Source organism: Microcaecilia unicolor, chromosome 10 (assembly GCF_901765095.1).
Source record: "Microcaecilia unicolor chromosome 10, aMicUni1.1, whole genome shotgun sequence".
In the NCBI taxonomy this organism is placed as follows: domain Eukaryota; kingdom Metazoa; phylum Chordata; class Amphibia; order Gymnophiona; family Siphonopidae; genus Microcaecilia; species Microcaecilia unicolor.
This window is the reverse complement of record NC_044040.1, coordinates 73,997,417-74,018,615: the sequence shown is the minus strand read 5'-3', so window position 1 is coordinate 74,018,615 and position 21,199 is coordinate 73,997,417. Positions and strand designations below refer to the sequence as shown.

The 21,199-nt window shown below is 45.3% G+C and overlaps 1 protein-coding gene across 1 annotated transcript in view; it reads left to right on the top strand.

Moving 5' to 3' along the window:
* RPAP3 (RNA polymerase II associated protein 3) overlaps positions 1–21,199 on the top strand; it is a 126,280-nt gene that overhangs the window by 9,143 nt on the left and 95,938 nt on the right. The window contains 1 exon segment of the mRNA XM_030216402.1: positions 4,800–4,991. Within this exon segment, the coding sequence (XP_030072262.1) occupies positions 4,839–4,991 (153 nt within the window). The 5' untranslated portion in view covers positions 4,800–4,838.

Below are 21,199 nucleotides of genomic sequence, written 5' to 3'. Positions count from 1 at the left end.
GCCCTGATGATAGAGGCAGACTTAGACATTGTTGCTATCATAGAGACATGGTTCAATGATTTCCATGAATGGGATGCACACATACCAGGCTACAATCTATTTAGAAAGGATACAGCTGGTTGTAAAGGTGGAGGAGTAGCTTTATATGTGAGAAATATAGCAGCGACTGAAATGCCGTGGGCCTGGGAAAGGAAGAAAAGATATGGATCACCTTGAGAAGAAATAATAGAACCTCTGTCCACATGGATGTTGTCTACAGATTTGTGACACAATCTGAGGAAATCAATAAAGATCTGGTTGAAAGTTGGAAAAGAAAAGAGAGGTGCTGCTGCTGGGAGATTTCAGCCTGCCGGTTGCGGATTGGAAAGCTTCATCTGCGGATTCAGAAAGAAGTAAAGAGATCATGGATGCCTTTCAAAGTGCTCTGCTCAGACAAATGGTGACAGAACCTATGAGGGAGGGAGCGATGCTGGATCTGGTGCTCATAAATGGGGAAAGTGTGTCTAATGCCCAAGTGGGTGCCCACCTGTGCAGGAGTGATTCTAAAACTGTTTGGTTTGATATAACAGTTACAGGGAAGGGCAGTCTCTCAAAACTCACTGTATTTCAGACATGCTGACTTTAGTAAAATGTGGGAATTCCTGAAGAAAGAGCTGTAGTCTGGAACTACTAACCTTTATGAAAGAAGAGTAAATAAAAGCAAGAGAAAAAGGAAACCAATATGGTTCTCCAAGCAAGTGGCTGAGAAAATAAAGGCGTTCATGAAATATAGAAAAACTCAAGAAGAGGAACACAGAGATGAATACTGAATGAAACTGAAAGAAGCCAAGAGAGAGATAAGTCTGGTGAAAGCGTATGTGAATGAACAAATGGCTAGAAATGCAAGGAGGGGAGACAAGAATTTTTTCAGGTATATTGGTGAAAGGAGGAAGGTTAAAAATTGGAATTGTGAGACTGAAATATGCCGTGAACCACTATGTGGATAACGATGAAGAAAAAGCAAACGTGCTAAACAAATACTTCTGTGTTCATGGAAGAAAATCCCGGAGAAGGACCATGGTTGACTGTCAAAGGTACATATCGGAATGGAGTGGATATAGCACTGTTCAAGGAAGAAAGTGTTTGTGAACAACTTGAAAATTTAAAGGTTGGCAAAACCATGAGACCAGACGGGATCCATCCCAGGGTATTGAGGGAGCTCAGAGAGATTCTGGCAGGTCCTCGTAAAGATTTATGTAATAAGGCCATGGAGATGGGGGAGAGTCCGAGGGATTGAAGAAGAGCGGATGTGGTCCATCTTCACAAAAGTGGTGACAGAAGAAGTTGGGAACTGGGTACTACAGGCTGATAAGCCTCGCTTCGATTATTGGAAAAGTAATGGAAGCAATGCTGAAGGAAAGGATAGTGAATTTCCTGGAATCAAGATGCAAGACATTTTGTGCCAAATGAATCTGATTGAATTCTTTGACTGGGTGTCTAGAGTATTGGATTGAGGATATGCGCTATATGTAATCTACTTAGATTTCAGCAAAACCTTTGACACAGTTCCTCATAGGAGTTTCTTGAATAAACTTGTCAGGCTTAAGTTAGGACCCAAAGTGATGAACTGGATTAAGAACTGTTTGACAGATATCAGAGAATGGTGGATAATGGAATTCACTCAGAGGAAGGAAAGGTGAGTAGTGGAGTGCCTCAAGGATCAGTGCTGGAGCCTATTCTGCTCAATATATTTGTGAGTGGCATTGCCGAAGGGTTAGAAGGTAAGATTTGCCTTTTTGTGGATGATACCAAGATTTTGTGACAGAATGGATACCCCGGAGGGAGTGAAAAACTTGAAAAAGGATCTGCAAAAGTTAGAATAATGGTCTAATATTTGGCAATTAAAATTTAGTTCAAAGAAGTGCAGAGTGATGCACTTAGGGAATAGAAATCCAAGGGATACATATGTGCTGATATGCACAGACCTGGAGAGGGACTTGGTGTTATAATATCTGAGGATCTGAAGGTGATGAAACAGTGTGACAAGGCGTGGCTGTAGCCAGAAGGTTACTAGGCTGGATATAGAGAGGTGTAACCAGCAGAAAGAAAGGAGGTGTTCATACTCCTGTACATGGCGTTGGTGAGACCCCTCCTGGAATGTTGTGTTGTTTTGGAGGCTGTATCTTGCAAAAACTGTAAAGGCTTGAAGTGGTCCAGAGGAAGGTGACAAAATGGCATGGGGATTGCGCCAAAATACATAATGAGATGAAACTCGAAAACCTGAATATGTATACCCTAGAGGAGAGGAGGGACAGGGGAGATATCAAACCTATAAATGGCAAGTGACCGTACTCACTTGCAAATGCGCAGTACAGACTTCCCTCTCTGTCCCGCCCTCGCGTCAAGACGTCAGAGGGCGGAACAGAGAGGGAAACGGAGTTGAATTGTCGGACGCCGACTGGAAAGGAACATCGCGCAAAACAACCTCCACTCTCCCCCCTCCCATTCCCGCTGCCGCTCCGTCCCCCCTCCGTATTGGGCCCCCTGAACTGACCTGACAGCGCCTCTCACCTCTGTGTGGAAGCACTGCAGGCAGCAGCAGAGCGATCTGCTTCTGCCTGTAGCGCTTTCACACGGAGGTGAGAGGCGCTGTCAGGTCAGTGCAGGGGGCCCGGCACGGAGGGGGGAGGGAGCGGCGGCAATGAGGGTAGCTGGACATGGGGGGAGAGGCCATGGTTGCTGGACTTGCGGTGAGAGCAGGGCACAGAGGAGGGTTGCTGGACATGGGGGGAGGGGAGGCCAAGGGAAAGAGGAGGGTCGCTGGATATGGGGGGGGGAGGATCGGTGGACGGGGTGAGGCCAGGGGAGAGAGGAGGGCTGCAATACTCGCCCGTTTTTACAGGCTTAACGGCTAGTAATAAAGAAGTTTAAATACTTGAAAGGTATTAATGTAGAAACAAATATTTTACACAGAAGGGAAAATGGTAACACTATGAATTGAGGTTTTAGGATGGTAGACTTAGGAGTAATATCAGAAAATTCTTTTTCACAGAGAGGGTGGTTGATGCCTGGAATGCCCTCCCGAGGGAGGTGGTGGAGAAGAGAGCTGTGGCGGAGTTCAAGATGGTGTGGGATGAACACAGGGGATCTCTAATTAGGAAATGAATGGTATAAAAAATAAAACTTAAGGGTTGCATATGTGTTTGCATGCCAAGTGGTGCTTAGATGGCAACTATGGTTATATCAGCTAAGGCTGTCTGGTATGGTCTGAGTCCCGCATATAGCAATCTGACTTAGGATGGGCTGTAGAGAGCTTTGACAGAAACTCCAGTAATTTCAAATGTGAGGACATTGCTGGGCAGACTTTTACGGTCCGTGTCCTGCAAATGATGAGATGGATTCGGATAGGCTGGAGTGGGCTTTGACAGCAACTTCAGTAGTTGGAAATATAAGGACAGAGCTGGGCAGACTTCTGTGGTCTATGTCCCTGTAACAAGAAAGGAAGACCATGATCAAGTATATAATATCACAATCATTGTTGATTTAATCTTGAATTGAGAATGAATGAGACTGTTGGGCAGACTGGATGGGCCATTCAGGTCTTTATCTGCTGTCACTATGTTACTAGGTTAATAGTGACACTCACTAAAGTGTTGTATTTAGGAGTGTGCATTTATGCTTGCCTTCGACATGGCCTGAGTTGATGTGCCTAAATATTGATACATAAATGCAGACTTAGGGTAGCATTCTATAATGGAATTTGAGCTTAACACCCAGCATATTGACACCTGACGTTTGGTGCATTTTATAGAATTGCCTTTAGAGTAGATACACTTACTGCACCAGTGTACCATGTTGTAAATGTCTTCTCTGTGTGGTTACTGTGGGTAGATGACCACTCTTCCAACAATTACGATACAGATTTTGTACTTACCATGTGTTAATTTTTGCCACTAATGCCCGGCAACTGCAAAACTACAACACCTTAGTGAATAATACCCAGAATCAATCATTAAAACATCCAAATATGAATGTAAGGACCAATGCAGAAACATAGCAAATTGTGAAGAAAACATATGGGTCCTGGCCTACTAGCCAGTTAGTTGTGACTAATTTGTCATAGTTCAACCGAGTTAAATTTGATGTTGCTTGGGTCCCAGTTATTGACTACGTCTTATGAGCATGCTTTTTTATCAGTTCTCTTAGCAAGATAGGATATAAAATTGTTTAAATACCTACATGTAAAATAATCCCATTATGAATGGAGATATACAGTGTGGAATAATTGTAATATTACATAGAAATCCCTGTTGTACGTAGGGATAGGAATACTTTGGGAAAACCTTGGTGCCACAATTAGGAGCAGAGAGAAAAATTAGTTTTTAGAACTTTCTTTGCCCATTGCTTTCTTTTGCTTTTCATCTCATTTATGTTGTTTACTTTTTTGTATGCATTTTGAGTTTAGTTCTCACTTCCCCACCTCCCCCTATTTCACTTCCTGTTCTGTAACCTGGCAACAGTTCCCCTATCCAGACACAGATCGTTCCTCCACGTGGCCTCATGGGGTGCTGTTCAACACCTGCCCCTATTGGCCACTGCTCTTCTGCCTGGTCCAGCAGCAGATGCTGAGTGCTGATTTATGTGTAATCTGGTACCCAGGTTTTTCTATCCCTAGTCATCCTGCTAAATTTATTATTGAAACTGGAGATTTTGACTTGTTTGAAGTTAAGGGGCAGGGTGTTTCTACTGTCTAGTTCTAGTGGGATCATGAAATCCTTTGTGCCAGAAGTTAACAGTTGACCCATGTGTTTGTTTTTAAGTACACATCTGAACTTTCTAGCATTCAGCAAGCCCTCACCATGACTTCACCAAACAAAGCACTGGAGTTGCAACTGCAGATGAAACACAATGCTGAGGAGTTGCAAGATTTTGTAAGAGAATTAGAACACTGGGAAAAAGACATCAAGCAAACAGATGCTAATCTCAATAAACAGTGTGGAATAATAAAAGAGGTAATTCTAAGAGGCCCAATTTGCCATGGACTTTTTTTTTGTTGTTGTTGTTATGTTTGACTACTCTTTTGTCTCCTCTTTAGACTTTTGCGCTCATTTTTGAAAGAGAAGGGTACTCATCTTTCGACACAAATCGGGAGATGGGCATCCTCCTAGGGTCGCCTAAATCGGAATAATCGAAAGCCGATTTTGGGCACCCTCAACTGGTTTCCATCGCGGGGACGACCAAAGTTCACGGCGGCGTGTCGGAAACATAGCGAAGGCGGGACTGGGGTGTGCTTAACACATGGGCGTCCTCTGCCGATAAAACAAAAAAAAAAAGGCGTCCCTGACGAACACTTGGCCGACTTTACTTGGTCCTTTTTTTTTTTTTACGATCAAGCCACAAAAATGGGCCTTAAATGACCACCAGAGGGAATCGGGGATGACATCCCCCTACTCCCCCAGTGGTCACTAACCCCCTCCCACCCTAAAAAAAAATGTTTAAATATTTTTTCCAGCCTCTATGCCAGCCTCAAATATCATACCCAGCTCCATGATAGCAGTATGCAGTCCCTGGAGCAGTGCACTACAAATGCTGGCTCCTCCCACGACCAAAGGGCTTGCATTTGGTCGTTTCTGAGATGGGCTTCCTCGGTTTCCATTATCGCTGAAAATCGGAGACGACCATCTCTAAGGTCGACCTAAATGTGGAGATTTGGGCGTCCACGACTGTATTATCGAAACGAAAGATGACTGCCCATCTTGTTGCGATAATACGGGTTTCCCCGCCCCTTCGCGGGGACGTCCTGCGAGGACGCCCTTAGGAAAACTTGGGTGCCCTGTTCAATTATGTGCCTCCACGTGGACCACATAGAGGGGCATAATTGAAAGGGGCGCCCAAGTTTTGCTGAGGACATCCTCGCAAAACGTCCCGATGGAGGGGCGGGGAAACCCGTATTATTGAAACAAGATGGACGTCCATCTTCCGTTTCGATAATACGGTTGGGGACGTCCAAATCTTGAAATTTAGGTCGTCCTTATTTTTTTATTTTTTATTTATTCATTTCAAAATATATTCAAGCATAATATCTTGATTACAGATAAAGACGATTTAGTATCTTGGTAAATTTCTTAAAGATACATCAAAGAAAGAAAAAGGAAAAATTTATAATAACAAGAAGATCAATATTGTTTATTGCTTGGTATCCTTATATCAGCCTCCATTTGTTAGCTTTTGAAGTTGTCTTCAAAAATTGAAATATTTTCCTGAAAATTGTGATTCTCCCCAATATTGTGGACTATAGACGAGGTCGTCCTTAGAGATGGTCGTCCCTAGACTTGGTTGTTTCTGATTTTTGGCGAAAATGGAAACCAAAGACGCCCATCTCAGAAACGCCCAAATGCAAGCCCTTTGGTTGTGGGAGGAGCCAACATTTGTAGTGCACTGGTCCCCCTGACATGCCAGGACACCAACCGGGCACCCTAGGGGGCACTGCAGTGGACTTCAGAAATTCCTCCCAGGTACATAGCTCCCTTACCTTGTGTGCTGAGCCCCGCAAAACCCACTACCCACAACTGTACACCACTACCATAGCCCTTATGGGTGAAGGGGGGTACCTAGATGTGGGTACACTGGGTTTCTGGTGGGTTTTGGAGGGCTCACATTTACCACCACAAATGTAACAGGTGGGGGGGGGGGGGGGGGGGGGGAATGGGCCTGGGTCCGCCTGCCTGAAGTGTAAGCACCCACTAAAACTGCTCCAGGGCCTGCATACTGACATTTGAGGCTGCCATGACATATTTTGAAAGATGTTTTTTGAGGGTGGGAGGGGGTTAGTGACCACTGGGGGGGGGGAGTAAGGGGAAGTCATCTCCGATTCTCTCTCTCCGGTGGTCATCTGGTCATTTCGGAAACCTTTTTGTGCCTTGGTCGTAAGAAAAACAGGATCAGGTAAAGTCGTCCAAGTGCTCGTCAGGGACGCCCCTTTTTTTTTCCATTATGGGTCAAGGACATACATGTGTTAGGCACGCCCAAGTCCCTCCTTCGCTACACCTCTGACACGCCCCTGGGAACTTTGGCCGTCCCTGCAACGGAAAGCAGTTGGGGACGTCCAAAATTGGCTTTTGATTATACCGATTTGGACGACCCTGGGAGAAGGACACCCATCTTCCGATTTATGTCGAAAGGAGGGCGTTCTTCTCTTTCGAAAATAAGCCTGATAGTCATTTAGGAGCTAACCACAGTTGGTTTTATGTGCTGGACAAAAGCAAATTTGCCAACGTTACTTCTTTTCTTTTATATAAGAATATATGAACAGCTGTACTGAGTCAGAGCAATGTCAAGCTCAGTATGCTGATTCCAGTAGTGGCCAATCCAAGTCTTAAGTACCTGGCAAAATCCTAAAAATAGATTCTGTGCTACTCAGTCCAAGGATAAGGCATATGCAGCGCTGTACACCATACATGAAAAGACAGTCCCTGCTCAAAGAGCTTACAATCTAAATAGGACAGACAAACAGACAGAACTAAGAGGTAAGGGAATTAAAGAGGTGGGGATAAAAGGGTACAGGGCAAGTGAGTAGTGGTTAGGAGTCAAAAGCAGCTCTCAATATACTAGTCCAGTGCTATCTCAAATAGACTATTGCAATTCACTATATAAAGGATTATGCCAAAAAGATCTACCTAATATGTAATTGATCCAAAATACTTCCATTAAATTAGTTATAGGAGGGTGGAGCAAGATGGCGGCAGTACCAACTGCTCGCGTGTGCAACTAGCCCAACACAGCTGGGGGTTTTGTGTTTTCTCTTTGCAAAATTTACTTCTAAATATTTCTTGCGAAATGCCACATACTAAGAGAAAGGGGACCGTTAGGACTGGAGCCCAGCCGTCACTAACTTCTTTTTTTCTCCAGGAAATGTCCAAACCTTTACAAAACAGCTTTGGTAACTGCTTTTTGCCATATTCTCTAGCAATATATTCCAGTACTTGATTATGCATTGAATGAGCAAAATGTTTTTTTCCTATTTGTTTTAAATTCACTACTTAACAACTTCATGGCGTGTCAGTAGTTTATAAAAAAGAGTAAACTACCAATTTGTATTTACTGTTTCGCTCTTCTCAGGATTATATTGACCTGTATCTCAGGCCTTGACAAATTTTCTTTGGACTTAGGAGTCAGCAGCTGAGACCTTCTCTTCTTCCTCCCCTTCCCTTTCCCCCACCATTGTCCTCATTGAAATTAAGGAGTAGGGGAAGGAGAAGAAGATATCCTTTCTGAGTTCCACTGCATTTCTTTCAGGGCCTTAAGTCTATTTTTCCATTCCTTGCTCAAGGGAAAAGAGAATACTTAGTAAAACGGGGCCTTCATGCATCCATGTAGACCACTGGCATAAACATACAGCCAGAAAACCCCTCCCCACCCACACTGTCCTCACCTGTGCTTGCTTTCTCCCTCATCCTATTGTCACTCAATCTCTTTTTTAACCTGTTCTTCCCCACTGCTCTCCCTCCTCCCTTAAATTGACCATTCCCAGCACCTAACCCCTGACCCCACCTAGCTAGCCATCCCTTACCACCAGCAAGTCAGGATCAAATTTACACAGAGCTGCACAGTAAAGGGAGGAGGAAGTCCCTGCTGTAGGGTGGTTACAGCAGCAGTTGCAACAAAAGAAACTATTTTGTTTCAGTGGTGATGGGGGCATGAAACTCCCAAGTATTAGAATTTCTAGTCTTAATGGCGATGTGGCAACTGAGGTTTGTTGAGCCCTACTCTATCATATCTGCGCCCCCCCCCCCCCCCCAACCAGCCATCTCTTCTCTAAGCTGAGGTGTCCTAACCTAATTAGCCTTTTCACATTGGGGCGCCATTCCATCCCCTTTATCATTGTGATTACCCTGCATTGTACTTTTTACTAATTCTGCTATATATATATATATTTCTTTTTTTTTTAGGTGCATGATCAGAATTTTATATAGCATTCTAGTAGTGCATCATGGAGTTATACAGAAGGATTCTAATGTTCTTTCTTTTATTTTCTATTTCTTTCCTAATAGTTCTTAGCTTTCTATTTTTTTTTTGTTGTTGTTGTTGTCATTACTGCATATTGAGCACAAGATTTCAACATATTGTCCAAAATGATTCCTAGGTGCTTTTCCTGGGTAGTAACTCTTAATGTGGAACCTACCATCATGTAGCTTTATTTTTGGTTATTCTTCCCTATGTGTATGACTTTGCAATTGTCCACATAAAATTTCATTTGACATTTTGATGCCCATTCTTCCAGTTTTGTAAGGACTTAGAATCTGCTTGCGATTTAACAACTTTGAATAATTTTATGTTATCTGCAGGTTATCACCTTGTTAACGGTTCCAGATTATTTATATATGTGTTAAACACTGATCCCGGTACAGATTCTCAGGGCAATCCACTGTCCAGTTTTCTCCATTGAGAAAACTGACCATTTAGCCCACTTCCTATTTTCTTATCTTTTAACCAGTTCCCAGTACACAATAGGAAATTGTCTCCTCTCTCATGGCTTTTTAGCTTTCTCAGGAGTCTTTCATAATAACTTTGTGAAAAATTGAAAATCCAGATGCAATACAAGTGTCTCACCTTTATTCACATGTTTTTGTTTAGACCTTTAAAAAAATTGGTGAGGCAAAATTTCTCTTGGGTAAATGTAGTTTTTGTTCTATTAAACTATGACTATGGTGTCATTTTCAAAATAGAAAAGCTGCACAAAGGGGTAGATGGATGTTTTTTGCAAAAACGTCCATTGTGATTTTTGAAACTAAGAATTGGGACGTTTTACTTCACAGTTCGTCTAAATAGCAAAGGGACTCATTAGAAATGTAGACGTTTTTCTGGTTATGTCTGCGAACTAAATATTTTTTTGAGACATTTTTGGTGTCCTATCAAAAATGCTCCTCCATGTGTTCAGCAATGTTGTTCTTAGATGCCTTGTACTGGCGCACAAAGGATACGCTTATAACTCAAAATCACCAGTAGAGGACGGATTGACAAAGACAGTTTCTGGCAACATATATATAACAACAATTGATCAATACAACCTAACTCTCTCTCCTTCCTCACAGATTGGAACACCAGATGCCAACTCATCCTGGACGAAATTGCCCCCCTTCGATCCAGAACTTTACATAGACGTCAACCATCACCATGGTTTAATGACCTACTAAAAAACCTAAAATCACAAACCAGAAAACTAGAAAAAGCATGGAGTAGATGAAGAAATAATCTCACCTTTAACGCTTGGAAACAGTCACAGAGAAATTATAAGAACGCCATTAAAAGAGCAAAAAAAGCCTACTATACTCAAACAATCACAACCAATGGCACAGATATAAAGAAACAATATCAAATCATAAAGGGCCTCCTTAATACCAATCTAGTTACCCTCTCACCTTCAAATAGCCCATCTGCAGACCAATTGGCTAATCATTCTATAATAAAATTATTAATCTTTGTAAATCGATTCCCCATGATGGTAACTACATAGATACCTTTCTCAATGAATTGGATCCCAACATTAATGAAACTCCAGCTGGCCGCTCATGGACAAGTTTTACCCTCTTCACCACCGAAGAAGTTTCCAAGGCGATCTCCAAACTCTCCAGACCGCGTTGTCATCTTGACTCCTGCCCTAGCCATTTAATGAAAGACGCCCCTGAACGCTTTCATCACAGATCTCACCACCCACCTTAACTTCTTGTTGCAGCAGGGTTCCTTCCCTACCGAACATGGTAACATATTACTTACACCTATACCCAAAGACTCCAAGAAACCTTTAAGTGATGTTACCAACTACCGACCAGTGACCTCCATCCCCCTATTAACTAAATTACTACTACTACTTAACATTTCTAGAGCGCTACTAGGGTTACGCAGCGCTGTACAAATTAACAAATAAGGACAGTCCCTGCTCAGAAGAGCTTACAATCTAAAGGACGAAATGTCAAGTTGGGGTAGTTTAGATTTCCTGAGAAGAGGTGTAGTGATTAGGTGCCGAAGGCGACATTGAAGAGGTGGGCTTTGAGCAATGATTTGAAGATGGGTAGGGAGGGGGCCCGGCGTATGGGCTCAGGGAGTTTGTTCCAAGCATGGGGTGAAGCGAGGCAGAAAGGGCGAAGCCTAGAGTTGGCGGTGGTGGAGAAGGGTACTGAAAGGAGGGATTTGTCAAGAGAGCGGAGGTTACGGGTGGGGACATAAGGGGAGATGAGAGTAGAGAGATAAGGAGGGGCTGCAGATCGAGTGCATTTGTAGGTGAGTAGGAGAAGCTTGAACTGTATGCGGTATCTGATCGGAAGCCAGTGAAGTGACTTGAGGAGAGGGGTGATATGAATATATCGGTTGAGGTGGAAGATAAGACGTGCGGCCGAGTTCTGGATGGACTGAAGGGGGGATAGATGGCTAAGTGGGAGGCTGGTGAGGAGTAGGTTGCAGTAGTCAAGGCGAGAGGTAATGAGAGAGTGGATGAGAGTTCGAGTGGTGTGCTCGGAGAGGAGGGGGCGAATTTTGCTAATGTTATAGAGGAAGAAGCGACAGGTCTTGGCTATCTGCTGGATATGCGCAGAGAAGGAGAGGGAGGAGTCGAAGATGACACCAAGGTTGCGGGCAGATGAGACAGGGACGATGAGGGTGTTATCAATTGAGATAGAGAGTGAAGGGAGAGGAGAAGTGGGTTTGGGTGGGAACACAATAAGTTCCGTCTTGGCCATGTTTAGTTTCAGGTGACGGTTGGACATCCAGGCAGCAATGTCGGATAGGCAGGCCAGTACTTTGGCCTGGGTTTCCGCAGTGATTTCTGGTGTGGAGAGATAAAGCTGGGTGTCGTCAGCATAAAGATGATAGTGGAAACCATGAGAAGAGATTAGGGAGCCTAAGGAAGAGGTGTAGATTGAAAAAAGAAGGGGCCCAAGGACAGAACCCTGGGGAATTCCAACAGAGAGCGGGATAGGGGAGGAGGATGAGCCATGAGAGTGCACTCTGAAGGTACGATGGGAGAGATAAGAGAAGAACCAGGAGAGGACAGAGCCCTGGAACCCAAAGGAGGACAGTGTGTCGAGAAGTAGGTTGTGATTGACAGTGTCAAAAGCGGCGGATAGGTCAAGGAGGATGAGGATTGAATAGTGACCTTTAGATTTGGCGAGGAACAGGTCATTGCAGACTTTAGATAGTGCTGTTTCTGTCGAGTGAAGGAGGCGAAAGCCGGATTGAAGCGGATCGAGGATGGCATGAGAGGAGAGGAAATCAATGCAGCGGCTGTGAATGGCGCGTTCAAGTATCTTGGAGAGGAAGGGTAGGAGGGAAATGGGGCGGTAGTTGGAGGGACAGGTAGGGTCAAGTGATGGTTTTTTGAGGAGTGGTGTGACCACGGTGTGCTTGAAGGTGTCTGGGACAGTTGCAGTGGAGAGAGAGAGGTTGAGGATATGACAGATGGTGGGGGTGATAGTAGGAGTGACGGTGTTAAGTAAGTTGGTGGGGATGGGGTCTGAGGAACAGGTGGTGGATTTCGAGGAGGAGAGGAGATGGGCGGTTTCCTCTTCGGTGATAGCAGGAAAAGAGGAGAAGGAGGCCTGGGTAGGTTGGTTGAGAGAGTGGGTTATAGGATGAAGAGGAGGAGAAGGTTTAGTGGTGAATTCAAGGTTGATCTTCTGGACCTTGTCACGGAAGTAGTCGGCCAGAGATTGCGGAGAGAGTGAGGGGGGAGTGGGAGCGGAGGGCACTTTGAGGAGGGAGTTGAGGGTGGCGAAGAGACGACGAGGGTTAGAGCTGAGGGAATTAGTCAATTGGGTGTAATAGTCCTGTTTAGCGAGGAATAGGGAGGATTGGAAGGAGGATAGCATGAATTTGAAGTGAATGAAGTCATTATGGGCGCGAGATTTCCTCCAGCGGTGTTCAGCCGAACGGGCGCAGGAGCGAAGGTATCGGGTGCAAGGGGGTCAGCCAGGGCTGGGGATTGGTACGCCTTGTGGGACGGGAGATGGACGGTGCAAGGGTGTCAAGAGCAGAGGAGAGAGTGGCATTGTAAGTGGAGACAGCTTTGTCAACAGATTTGGAGGACAAGATGGAAGGGAGGAGGTCAGAGATACAAGAGGATAAGGTGGGGGGGTCAACAGCCTGGAGATTTCTGGACGTAGTAGTTAGTGTGGGGCGACATTGAGGGGGAGGGTGCTGAAGTGTGAATGTGATTAGGTGATGGTCAGAGAGAGGAAGAGTTGAAACGCAGAAATTGGAGGGAGAGCAAGTGGAAGAGAGGACGAGATCAAGACAGTGGCCAGATTTATGAGTAGGGGTGGTGGGGCTCAGTTGGAGGTTGAAGGAGGAGGTAAGAGTGAGGAAATGAGAAAATATGAGTCGGATGGGTTATCAGTGTGAATATTGAAGTCACCAAGAATGAGGGATGGGGATGAGGGCTCGAGAAAAACGGTGAGCCAGGCATCGAAGTCGGTAAGGAAGGAATGGAGGGATTTATCGGGGGGGGGGGGGGCGGTAAATGACTGCAACTCTGAGTGGCAGTGGATGGAATAGACGGATGGAGTGAACTTCAAAGGATGAGAAGCAGTGAGACTGAGGTAGGGGGAGAGGTTGAAAACTGCAGGAGGGCGAAAGTAGTAGCCCGACGCCACCACCGCGGCCAGCTGGGTGGGGCGAATGGGAGAAAAGATATCCACCATGGCATAGGGCTGCGATTGAGGCAGAATTGTCAGGGGTGAGCCAGGTTTCAGTTAGGGCAAGCAGTTGAAGGGAATGGGAGATGAAGAGATCGTGGGTAAAGGGAAGTTTGTTGCAGATCGAGTGGGCGTTCCACAGGGCGCACGAGAAGGGGAGGGAGGAGGGGGATAGAGATGAGATTGGAGCTATCGCGGGAACGTTTGCATAGATGAGGTGAGGGCGAGGACAGGTGTGGGGGACCTGGGTTGGGATTGATGTCTCCCGCGGATAGCAGGAGAAGGAGCAAGACAGTGCGGAGAAGGGTGGGAGAGGAAGGTCGACGAAGACAGGATGCGCTTAGGAAGAAAGGGGAAGAGTTCATGGCAGGAAGGAGGTGTTGAAGGTTGAGAGCTAGGAAGGAGGAGGAAGACAGTAGGGATGGTGAGGTGGTGGGGGACAGGGGTAGGTAGGGTATTGCAGTAGCGAGGAGGACGGAAGAGGACAGGGATGGGTAGTGAGATCGTGTGGTAGATGGCGATTGGAGGGGGAAAAGATTGGGGAGGGACAGGGCAAGGAATAGGATGTGGATGGGGGCCATGGGTAGTGACTGAGGTGTTCACAGGGTAGGTCGGTGGGCTGGGAGACAGGCAGGTGGTGAGGGTGATCAGTCGGGGAGGGGAGTGATGAGCTGGTAGGGAGATGGGCTGGGAGGTGGTATTCTGTCAGGTGAGTGGTTAGTAGGCAGGTTGAGTGGCAGGAGCAGGTGGATTGGGTATCAGGCAGGAAGGAGCAGGTGAGTGCGGACAGGTTTCGGGGTGGGTGGTAGTCTATCGGGTGAGTGGCTAGTAGGCAGGTTGAGTGGCAGGAGCAGGTGGATTGGGTAACAGGCGGGCAGGAGCAGGTGAGTGGGGTGGAGAGCACGGCAGTAGTGCTGGAGCAAGCTGGAATGGTTTGAAGCAGGAGCTGGCGGACTACACAAGCTGAAGCAGACAGACTGGAACAGGCTAGAACAATCTAGAATAAGCTGATGCAGACGGACTGGAACAGGCTGAATCAGGCAGTCTGGAGCAGGCTGGATCAGGCAGTCTGGAGCAGGCTGAGTCAGGCAGGCTGGAGCAAGCAGGGAGGCTGGATCAGGCGGACTGGAACAAGGTGGAGCAGGATGACTGGAGCAAACGGAGAGAAGCTGGAACAGGCGGGCCGGAACAAGCTGGATCACACGGGCTGTAACAGGTAGGAGCAGATGGACTGGAGCAAGCAGGGAGAGCAGGATCAGGCAGACTGGAACAAGCTGGAAGAAGCTGGATCAGGCGGACTGGAGCAAGCAGGAAGAGGCTGGATCAGCGGACTGGAACAAGTTGGCTGGATCAGGCGAACTGGAGCAAGCAGGGAGAGCTGGATCGGGTGGACTGGAACAAGCTGGATCAGGTGGACTGGGACAAGTTGGATCAGGCAGACTGGAACAGGCAGGAAGAAGCTGGGTCAGGTGGACTGGAGCAAGCAGGAAGAAGCTGGGTCAGGCGGACTGGAGCACGCAGGAAGAAGCTGGATCAGGCGGATTGGAGCAAGCAGGAAGAAGCTGGGTCAGGCGGACTGGAGCAAGCAGGAAGAAGCTGGATCAGGTGGACTGGAGCAAGCAGGGAGAAGCTGGATCATGCAGACTGGAACAAGCAGGGAGAAGCCGGATCAGGCGGACTGGGGCAAGCAGAGAGCGCAGGACTGGAACAAGCTGGATGAAGTGGGCTGGAACAAGCAGGAAGAAGCCGGAACATGCGGACTGGGGCAGGCAGGAAGAAGCTGGATCAGGCGGGCTGGAACAAGCTGGAAGAGGCTGGATCAGGAGGACTGGAGCAGGCTGGAGGAAACCGGATCATGCGGACTGGAGCAAGCAGGAGGAAGCTGGATCAGGCAGACTGGAGCACGCAGGAAGAAGCTGGATCAGGCGGATTGGAGCAAGCAGGAAGAAGCTGGGTCAGGCGGACTGGAGCAAGCAGGAAGAAGCTGGATCATGCAGACTGGAACAAGCAGGGAGAAGCCGGATCAGGCGGACTGGGGCAAGCAGAGAGCGCAGGACTGGAACAAGCTGGATGAAGTGGGCTGGAACAAGCAGGAAGAAGCCGGAACATGCGGACTGGGGCAGGCAGGAAGAAGCTGGATCAGGCGGGCTGGAACAAGCTGGAAGAGGCTGGATCAGGCGGACTGGAGCAAGCTGGAAGAAGCCGGATCATGCGGACTGGAGGAAGCAGGAAGAAGCTGGATCAGGCGGACTGGAGCAAGCTGGAAGAAGCCGGATCATGCGGACTGGAGGAAGCAGGAAGAAGCTGGATCAGGTGGACTGGAACAACAGAGAGAAACTGGATTGGGTGGCTGGAAGAGATGGACTGGACAGGCCGGGTTGGCAGACTGGAACAGGCCAGTGCCAGTGGAACTCTGCCTCCCCTCGGCCTCTGTCCCTGTCGCCCGGTCACATAGGTCGCTGGATGGGCAGGCCGGAACAAGCTGGGGCTGCTGGACTCTGCCTCCTCTCGGCCTCCTCGCAGCTCCTGTCCCGCTCCTGTCGGCCGGCCGCGCAAGTCACACCCCGACACCACCGCAGGATGGATCCCAGTCCCGTGGTCCGCAGTCCGCGTCCAGGCCGTTCCGGCAGGGAGCACGGCTGCAGCGCACAGGACCCTGAGGCACGACCAGCGCGGGCCGCCGGATGGGCGACGGCGATGGGGATAGGCCGCAGAAAACAGAGTGACCTTTCAAGTCAATGAGTATATACAAAAATTCTCCATCCTCTATGAATCTCAATCGGGTTTCCATCCTACCCACAGTACAGAAAAGGTATTTCTTACTTTAATATCCAAAGTCAAACAAGAAGTATCATTCGGAAATAGCGTACTCCTTTTACAGTTTGTTATGTCTGGAGCATTTGACATGGTTGACCATTGTATTCTTACTAGACTTCTGGATAAGTTGGGAATTGGTGGCAATGTTATAAAATGGATCGAAGGGTTATTACCTCTAGACCCTTTAGAGTCAAGTCATCTACAGAAATATCATCTCCCTGGTCATCAGATTGTGGTGTGCCTCAAGGTTCTCCTATATCCCCAGTTCTATTCAACCTTATGATGATTCCTCTGGCTAAATCCTTTTCCAAACATGGTCTCAACCCTTTTATCTATGCTGACGACTTCACCCTATTTGTTCCCTTCAAATCTAACCTGGCAGAAATTTCCGACAAAATAACTAATGGTATGAATATCCTAACTTCTTGGGCCAACGCTTTCAAAATGAAACTAAACAAAGACAAAACTCAATGCCTAATCCTCTCTTCCCACTATTCCACATTCCATCCAACTACTCCCACCACTCCTGATGTTACAATTCCTATATCCAACAATTTGAAAATCCTTGGAGTTACATTGGATAAATACTTATCCCTTGAAGACCACATATCCATCACAAAGAAAATGTTCAACATGATGTGGATGTTGAAACGTGTGAAACCTTATCTCCCATTGAATACCTTCCGTAGCTTGGTACAATCCACGGTACTCACCCACGCTGATTACTGTAATAGTATCTTCATTGGATGTAAAGCCCAAATCATGAAAAAACTTCAGACTGCCCAGAACACGGCAGCTAGACTTATTTATGGGAAACCTAGATTCGAAAGTGCAACACCCCTCCGTATGAAACTTCATTGGCTCCCTATTAGAGAACGAGTCAACTTTAAGGCCATCACACTAATCCACAAGATCATCCATGGAGTATCACCAAGTTACATGGTCAATCTATTAAACCTTCTGACCAGAAACATGTCAACATCTTCACGATCATACCTTAACCTGCACCTTCCCAATTGTAAAGGACTAAAGTACAAAACCTGCCATGCATCTAACTTCCCCTATCTGGGATCCCAACTCTGGAATGCTCTACCCAGATACATTCGGTCAATTAGTGAATATTTTCTCTTTAGGAAACTATTGAAAACCCATCTATTCAAACAGGTTTACCCGAATGACTTGACATACCATAAACAAACATAAGCAATACATCTATTTACTGGTTCAACTAATCATAATAAAACATCTCCTACCAACCTTCTTACCCTCCATGCTCGACCCAACTTCTCCTTTATCGCCCCACCTCCTTACCTATCCCTATCCTTTCTTTCACACTTCTTCTATCCCATTTACTCCTTGTTCATTTGTCCCATCATATACCTTCTTTGTTGATTCTGATACTACAGATTGAATTCTCTTGTTACTGTGTAAGCCGCGTTGAGCGGGAAAGCGCGGTGTACAAATGTAATAAATAAATGAATATTCACTGGTCTGATGTTTCTTAGGTCACCGCTGAAACCCTTTTTAAAAACTGGTAATAGGCTGGACACCCTCTAATCTTCATTTACCTTGGCTGATTTTAATAGTAGGTCACATAGGTCATCAGTTTTAACTTTGAGTTCTTTCAGTGATTTGGCCTATATGCCATCCAGTCCTAGTGATTTAGTTTGTCATTTTGACCTATTTCATCTTCCAAGTTCACCAAGATTTGTTGCAGTTCCTCCAAATCTTCACTATTAAATATCATTTCTGATGTGGGTATTTCCCATACATTTTTCTCAATAAAGACTGAAGCAAAAAAAGTTTTGTTTCTCTGCAGTGACCTCGTCTGCCCTGAATACTTTTTACCCCTGGTTGTTTGGAGCAGGAGGACACCTCTCCATACAAGAGGGGTGGCCAACTTTCTTAATGTGAGCAGGTGCCTTAGCATGGTCACCCTATCCTTGCGAGTTCTCTGGCTTTCCTTTTCAATTTGTGGAATACGTGTGGTCTGAATTTCCAAGATGGTATTTTTAAACAAAGTCCATGACTGATGTAAACTCTTAACCTTTGGAATTGCATCTTTAGTGCTTTTCTAACCATTTTCCCTCCTTTTATCAAGTTAAATGCTAGCATAGCAGACTTCCTTAGGGCTCCTTTTACAAAGAGGTGCTACTGATTAGCAGTGCACTGAATGCAAGGAATCCCATTCAGTTCCCATGGGCTTCTGCTGATTCAGCGCACGTTAATGGGTAGCGCCACTTTGTAAAAGGAGCCCTTAGTGTCTTCCCTCATTACATCAGCTTTGTTCATGTTGTTATTGTTACCAAGTTGCCTTATCACCATATATTCTTACATTAAATCCTTTGTTCCGCTAAGGACTAGATTATACAATAGTTGTCCCTCTTTTTGTTTCCTGTTCCTTAAAGCAGACGTGTATTTCAGCCAGAAACATTGCCAACGTAGTATGTTCTGATGTGACATTTACCTAGGCCACGTAGGCGATTGTATATCCCTACTGCTATTTTTTCCCCTTTATACATGGAACTTCTATCTGTAAAACGTTTACAGATTATTTTGTATCCTCATAACATTTCTCCTGTTTTGACGCAATGAATGCCATTTATATATATTTGACTACCACTCTGCCAATTTTATTCTCACTCTCATTGCATTATAATGTGTATCCTGGTATCAGTGTTCCATTCCACCAGGTCACTGAGATGCCCATTATGCCTACCTCATCTTTCGGTGTTATACTGTGTGTTATAACCTTATTTGTTAGACTCCTAGGAAATGTAAAAATATGCTTTTTGTTTGTTTGTTTGTATTTACAACCCACTTAGCAATTGGCAGGGATAATTTGGAATCTTTTAAATTTATTAAAGCTTTAAATAATATAGCTCAACATTCTGAGATAAACAAGAAATAAAGAAATTACAAAGCAAGGGAAAAGAAAAAAAAACATTATTACAGTAAAATAAATGTAACCTTTGCCCAAAAAAGAAAGCAAATAGATACAAGAAATGAGAAAAAAAGAGAAACCTCAAGAAAAAGAAAACATCAGTTGGCATATTGTTTACCCGAAACACTCTCCCCAGTCTGCCCCTGCAGCGTGCATATAGGACTATACAATGACATTTACTTTCTCTTTAGCCTCAAAAAAATTCTTCCAACTGCTTTGGATCAAAAAATTGAAATTGTTTACCATTGAAAATTATAAAGCATAAACAAGGAAATTTAAGCACAAAACTAGCACCCAAAGCCTGTACCCTATGCAGAAACGCCAAGAAGGTCTTGTGTCTCTTAAAAGATTAGGAAAGACTTGTAATTTTGATCCTAAAAATAGCGTTTCTAAATGTCTAAAAAAAAAAATTCAGTTCCAGAGCAAAAGAAACCACCAAAGTAGAGAGAACTCAAGAAAGAATGTCAAATTCATATTATCCACTACCTGACCCCGAGGGATCTCATTAGCAGATCTTCCCAAACCCAGATCATATTGGGCTCGAGTAATAGTGGGTAATGAGTCATTCGGCATCCCGTGGACATGGTGCAATCAAAGGAGACCTAGGAAAGTTGAGCAGTCTTAAGTTAGGTCTCCGAATTTGATTCTCCAAGTAGTCCATATGACGGTGTAAAACAAATTCTTGCCTTTAACTGAGGCTGACCCCAACACTTCCTGGTATTGAATTTTTGTCTCTAATGAATCTAGTTTAGAGGACTGCTGGGCAGAAGCTTGTGATCGGAGCAAGATAGCTTCAGACAAAACCTTTACATCTTATCTTACAGATATTGGAACTTAAAACTTGTAAATCATTAGAATCTGACTGAGAACAGGAATTGGGTTATCCTACTAAAGATAGCAACTAATAAAACCTATGGTCAAAATCCCTAGGCTCCACCATGTCTGCAGCTATTATGCAATCTTTATTTTTATTTTTTCACAAAGCGTATTGGACACCTGTGAAGTTAGCTTATCCCATAAAATCCACTATTTCTGGGATAAGCAGTATAAAATGTTTTGTACTTTTTGGGGATCTTGCCAGGTATTTGTGACCTGGATTGGCCACGGTTGTAAAAAGGATGCTGGGCTTGATGGACCTTTGATCTTTCCCAGTATGGCAATACTTATGTAGCAGAGATATCCTCAGATTCTACATCTTCTAAATGTTGGTCATTCAGTTAAGCCCCTGGTGACTTACCACATGTGGCGAGGCATTTTTGATAAGACATTTTGCACTAAACAACCCAAATCCGAATAGGAAATAAGGCCATTTTTGAAACACCAAAGTGTCTCTTTTTTTTTTTTTAAATGGCCAGTGAAAAATGTAGAAAATCAAGCCATTGGAATGTAGGAGGAGCCAGCATACTTTAGTGGACTGACCAAAGAGACATCCCAGGAGAGCAATGGGGCACCCTAGGGGACATTGCAGTGGACTTACATAAAAGCTCCCAGGTACATATTTCGCTATTAACCCACTTATACTGTATGCTGAGCACTCCAAAACCAACCAAAAACCTACTGTACCCAACTGTGCACTACTACAATAGCCCTTATGAGTGAAGGGATCACCTGTATGTGGGTACAGTAGGATCTGAGGGAGTGTGGGAGGGCTCACACTTTCCACCACAAGTGTAACATGTAGAATGGGATATAGGCCTGTGTCATCCTCTCACTCCATAGTGCACGTATCTTTGGGGGATGGGAGGAGGTCTGTAACCACTGGGGTAGTAAGAGG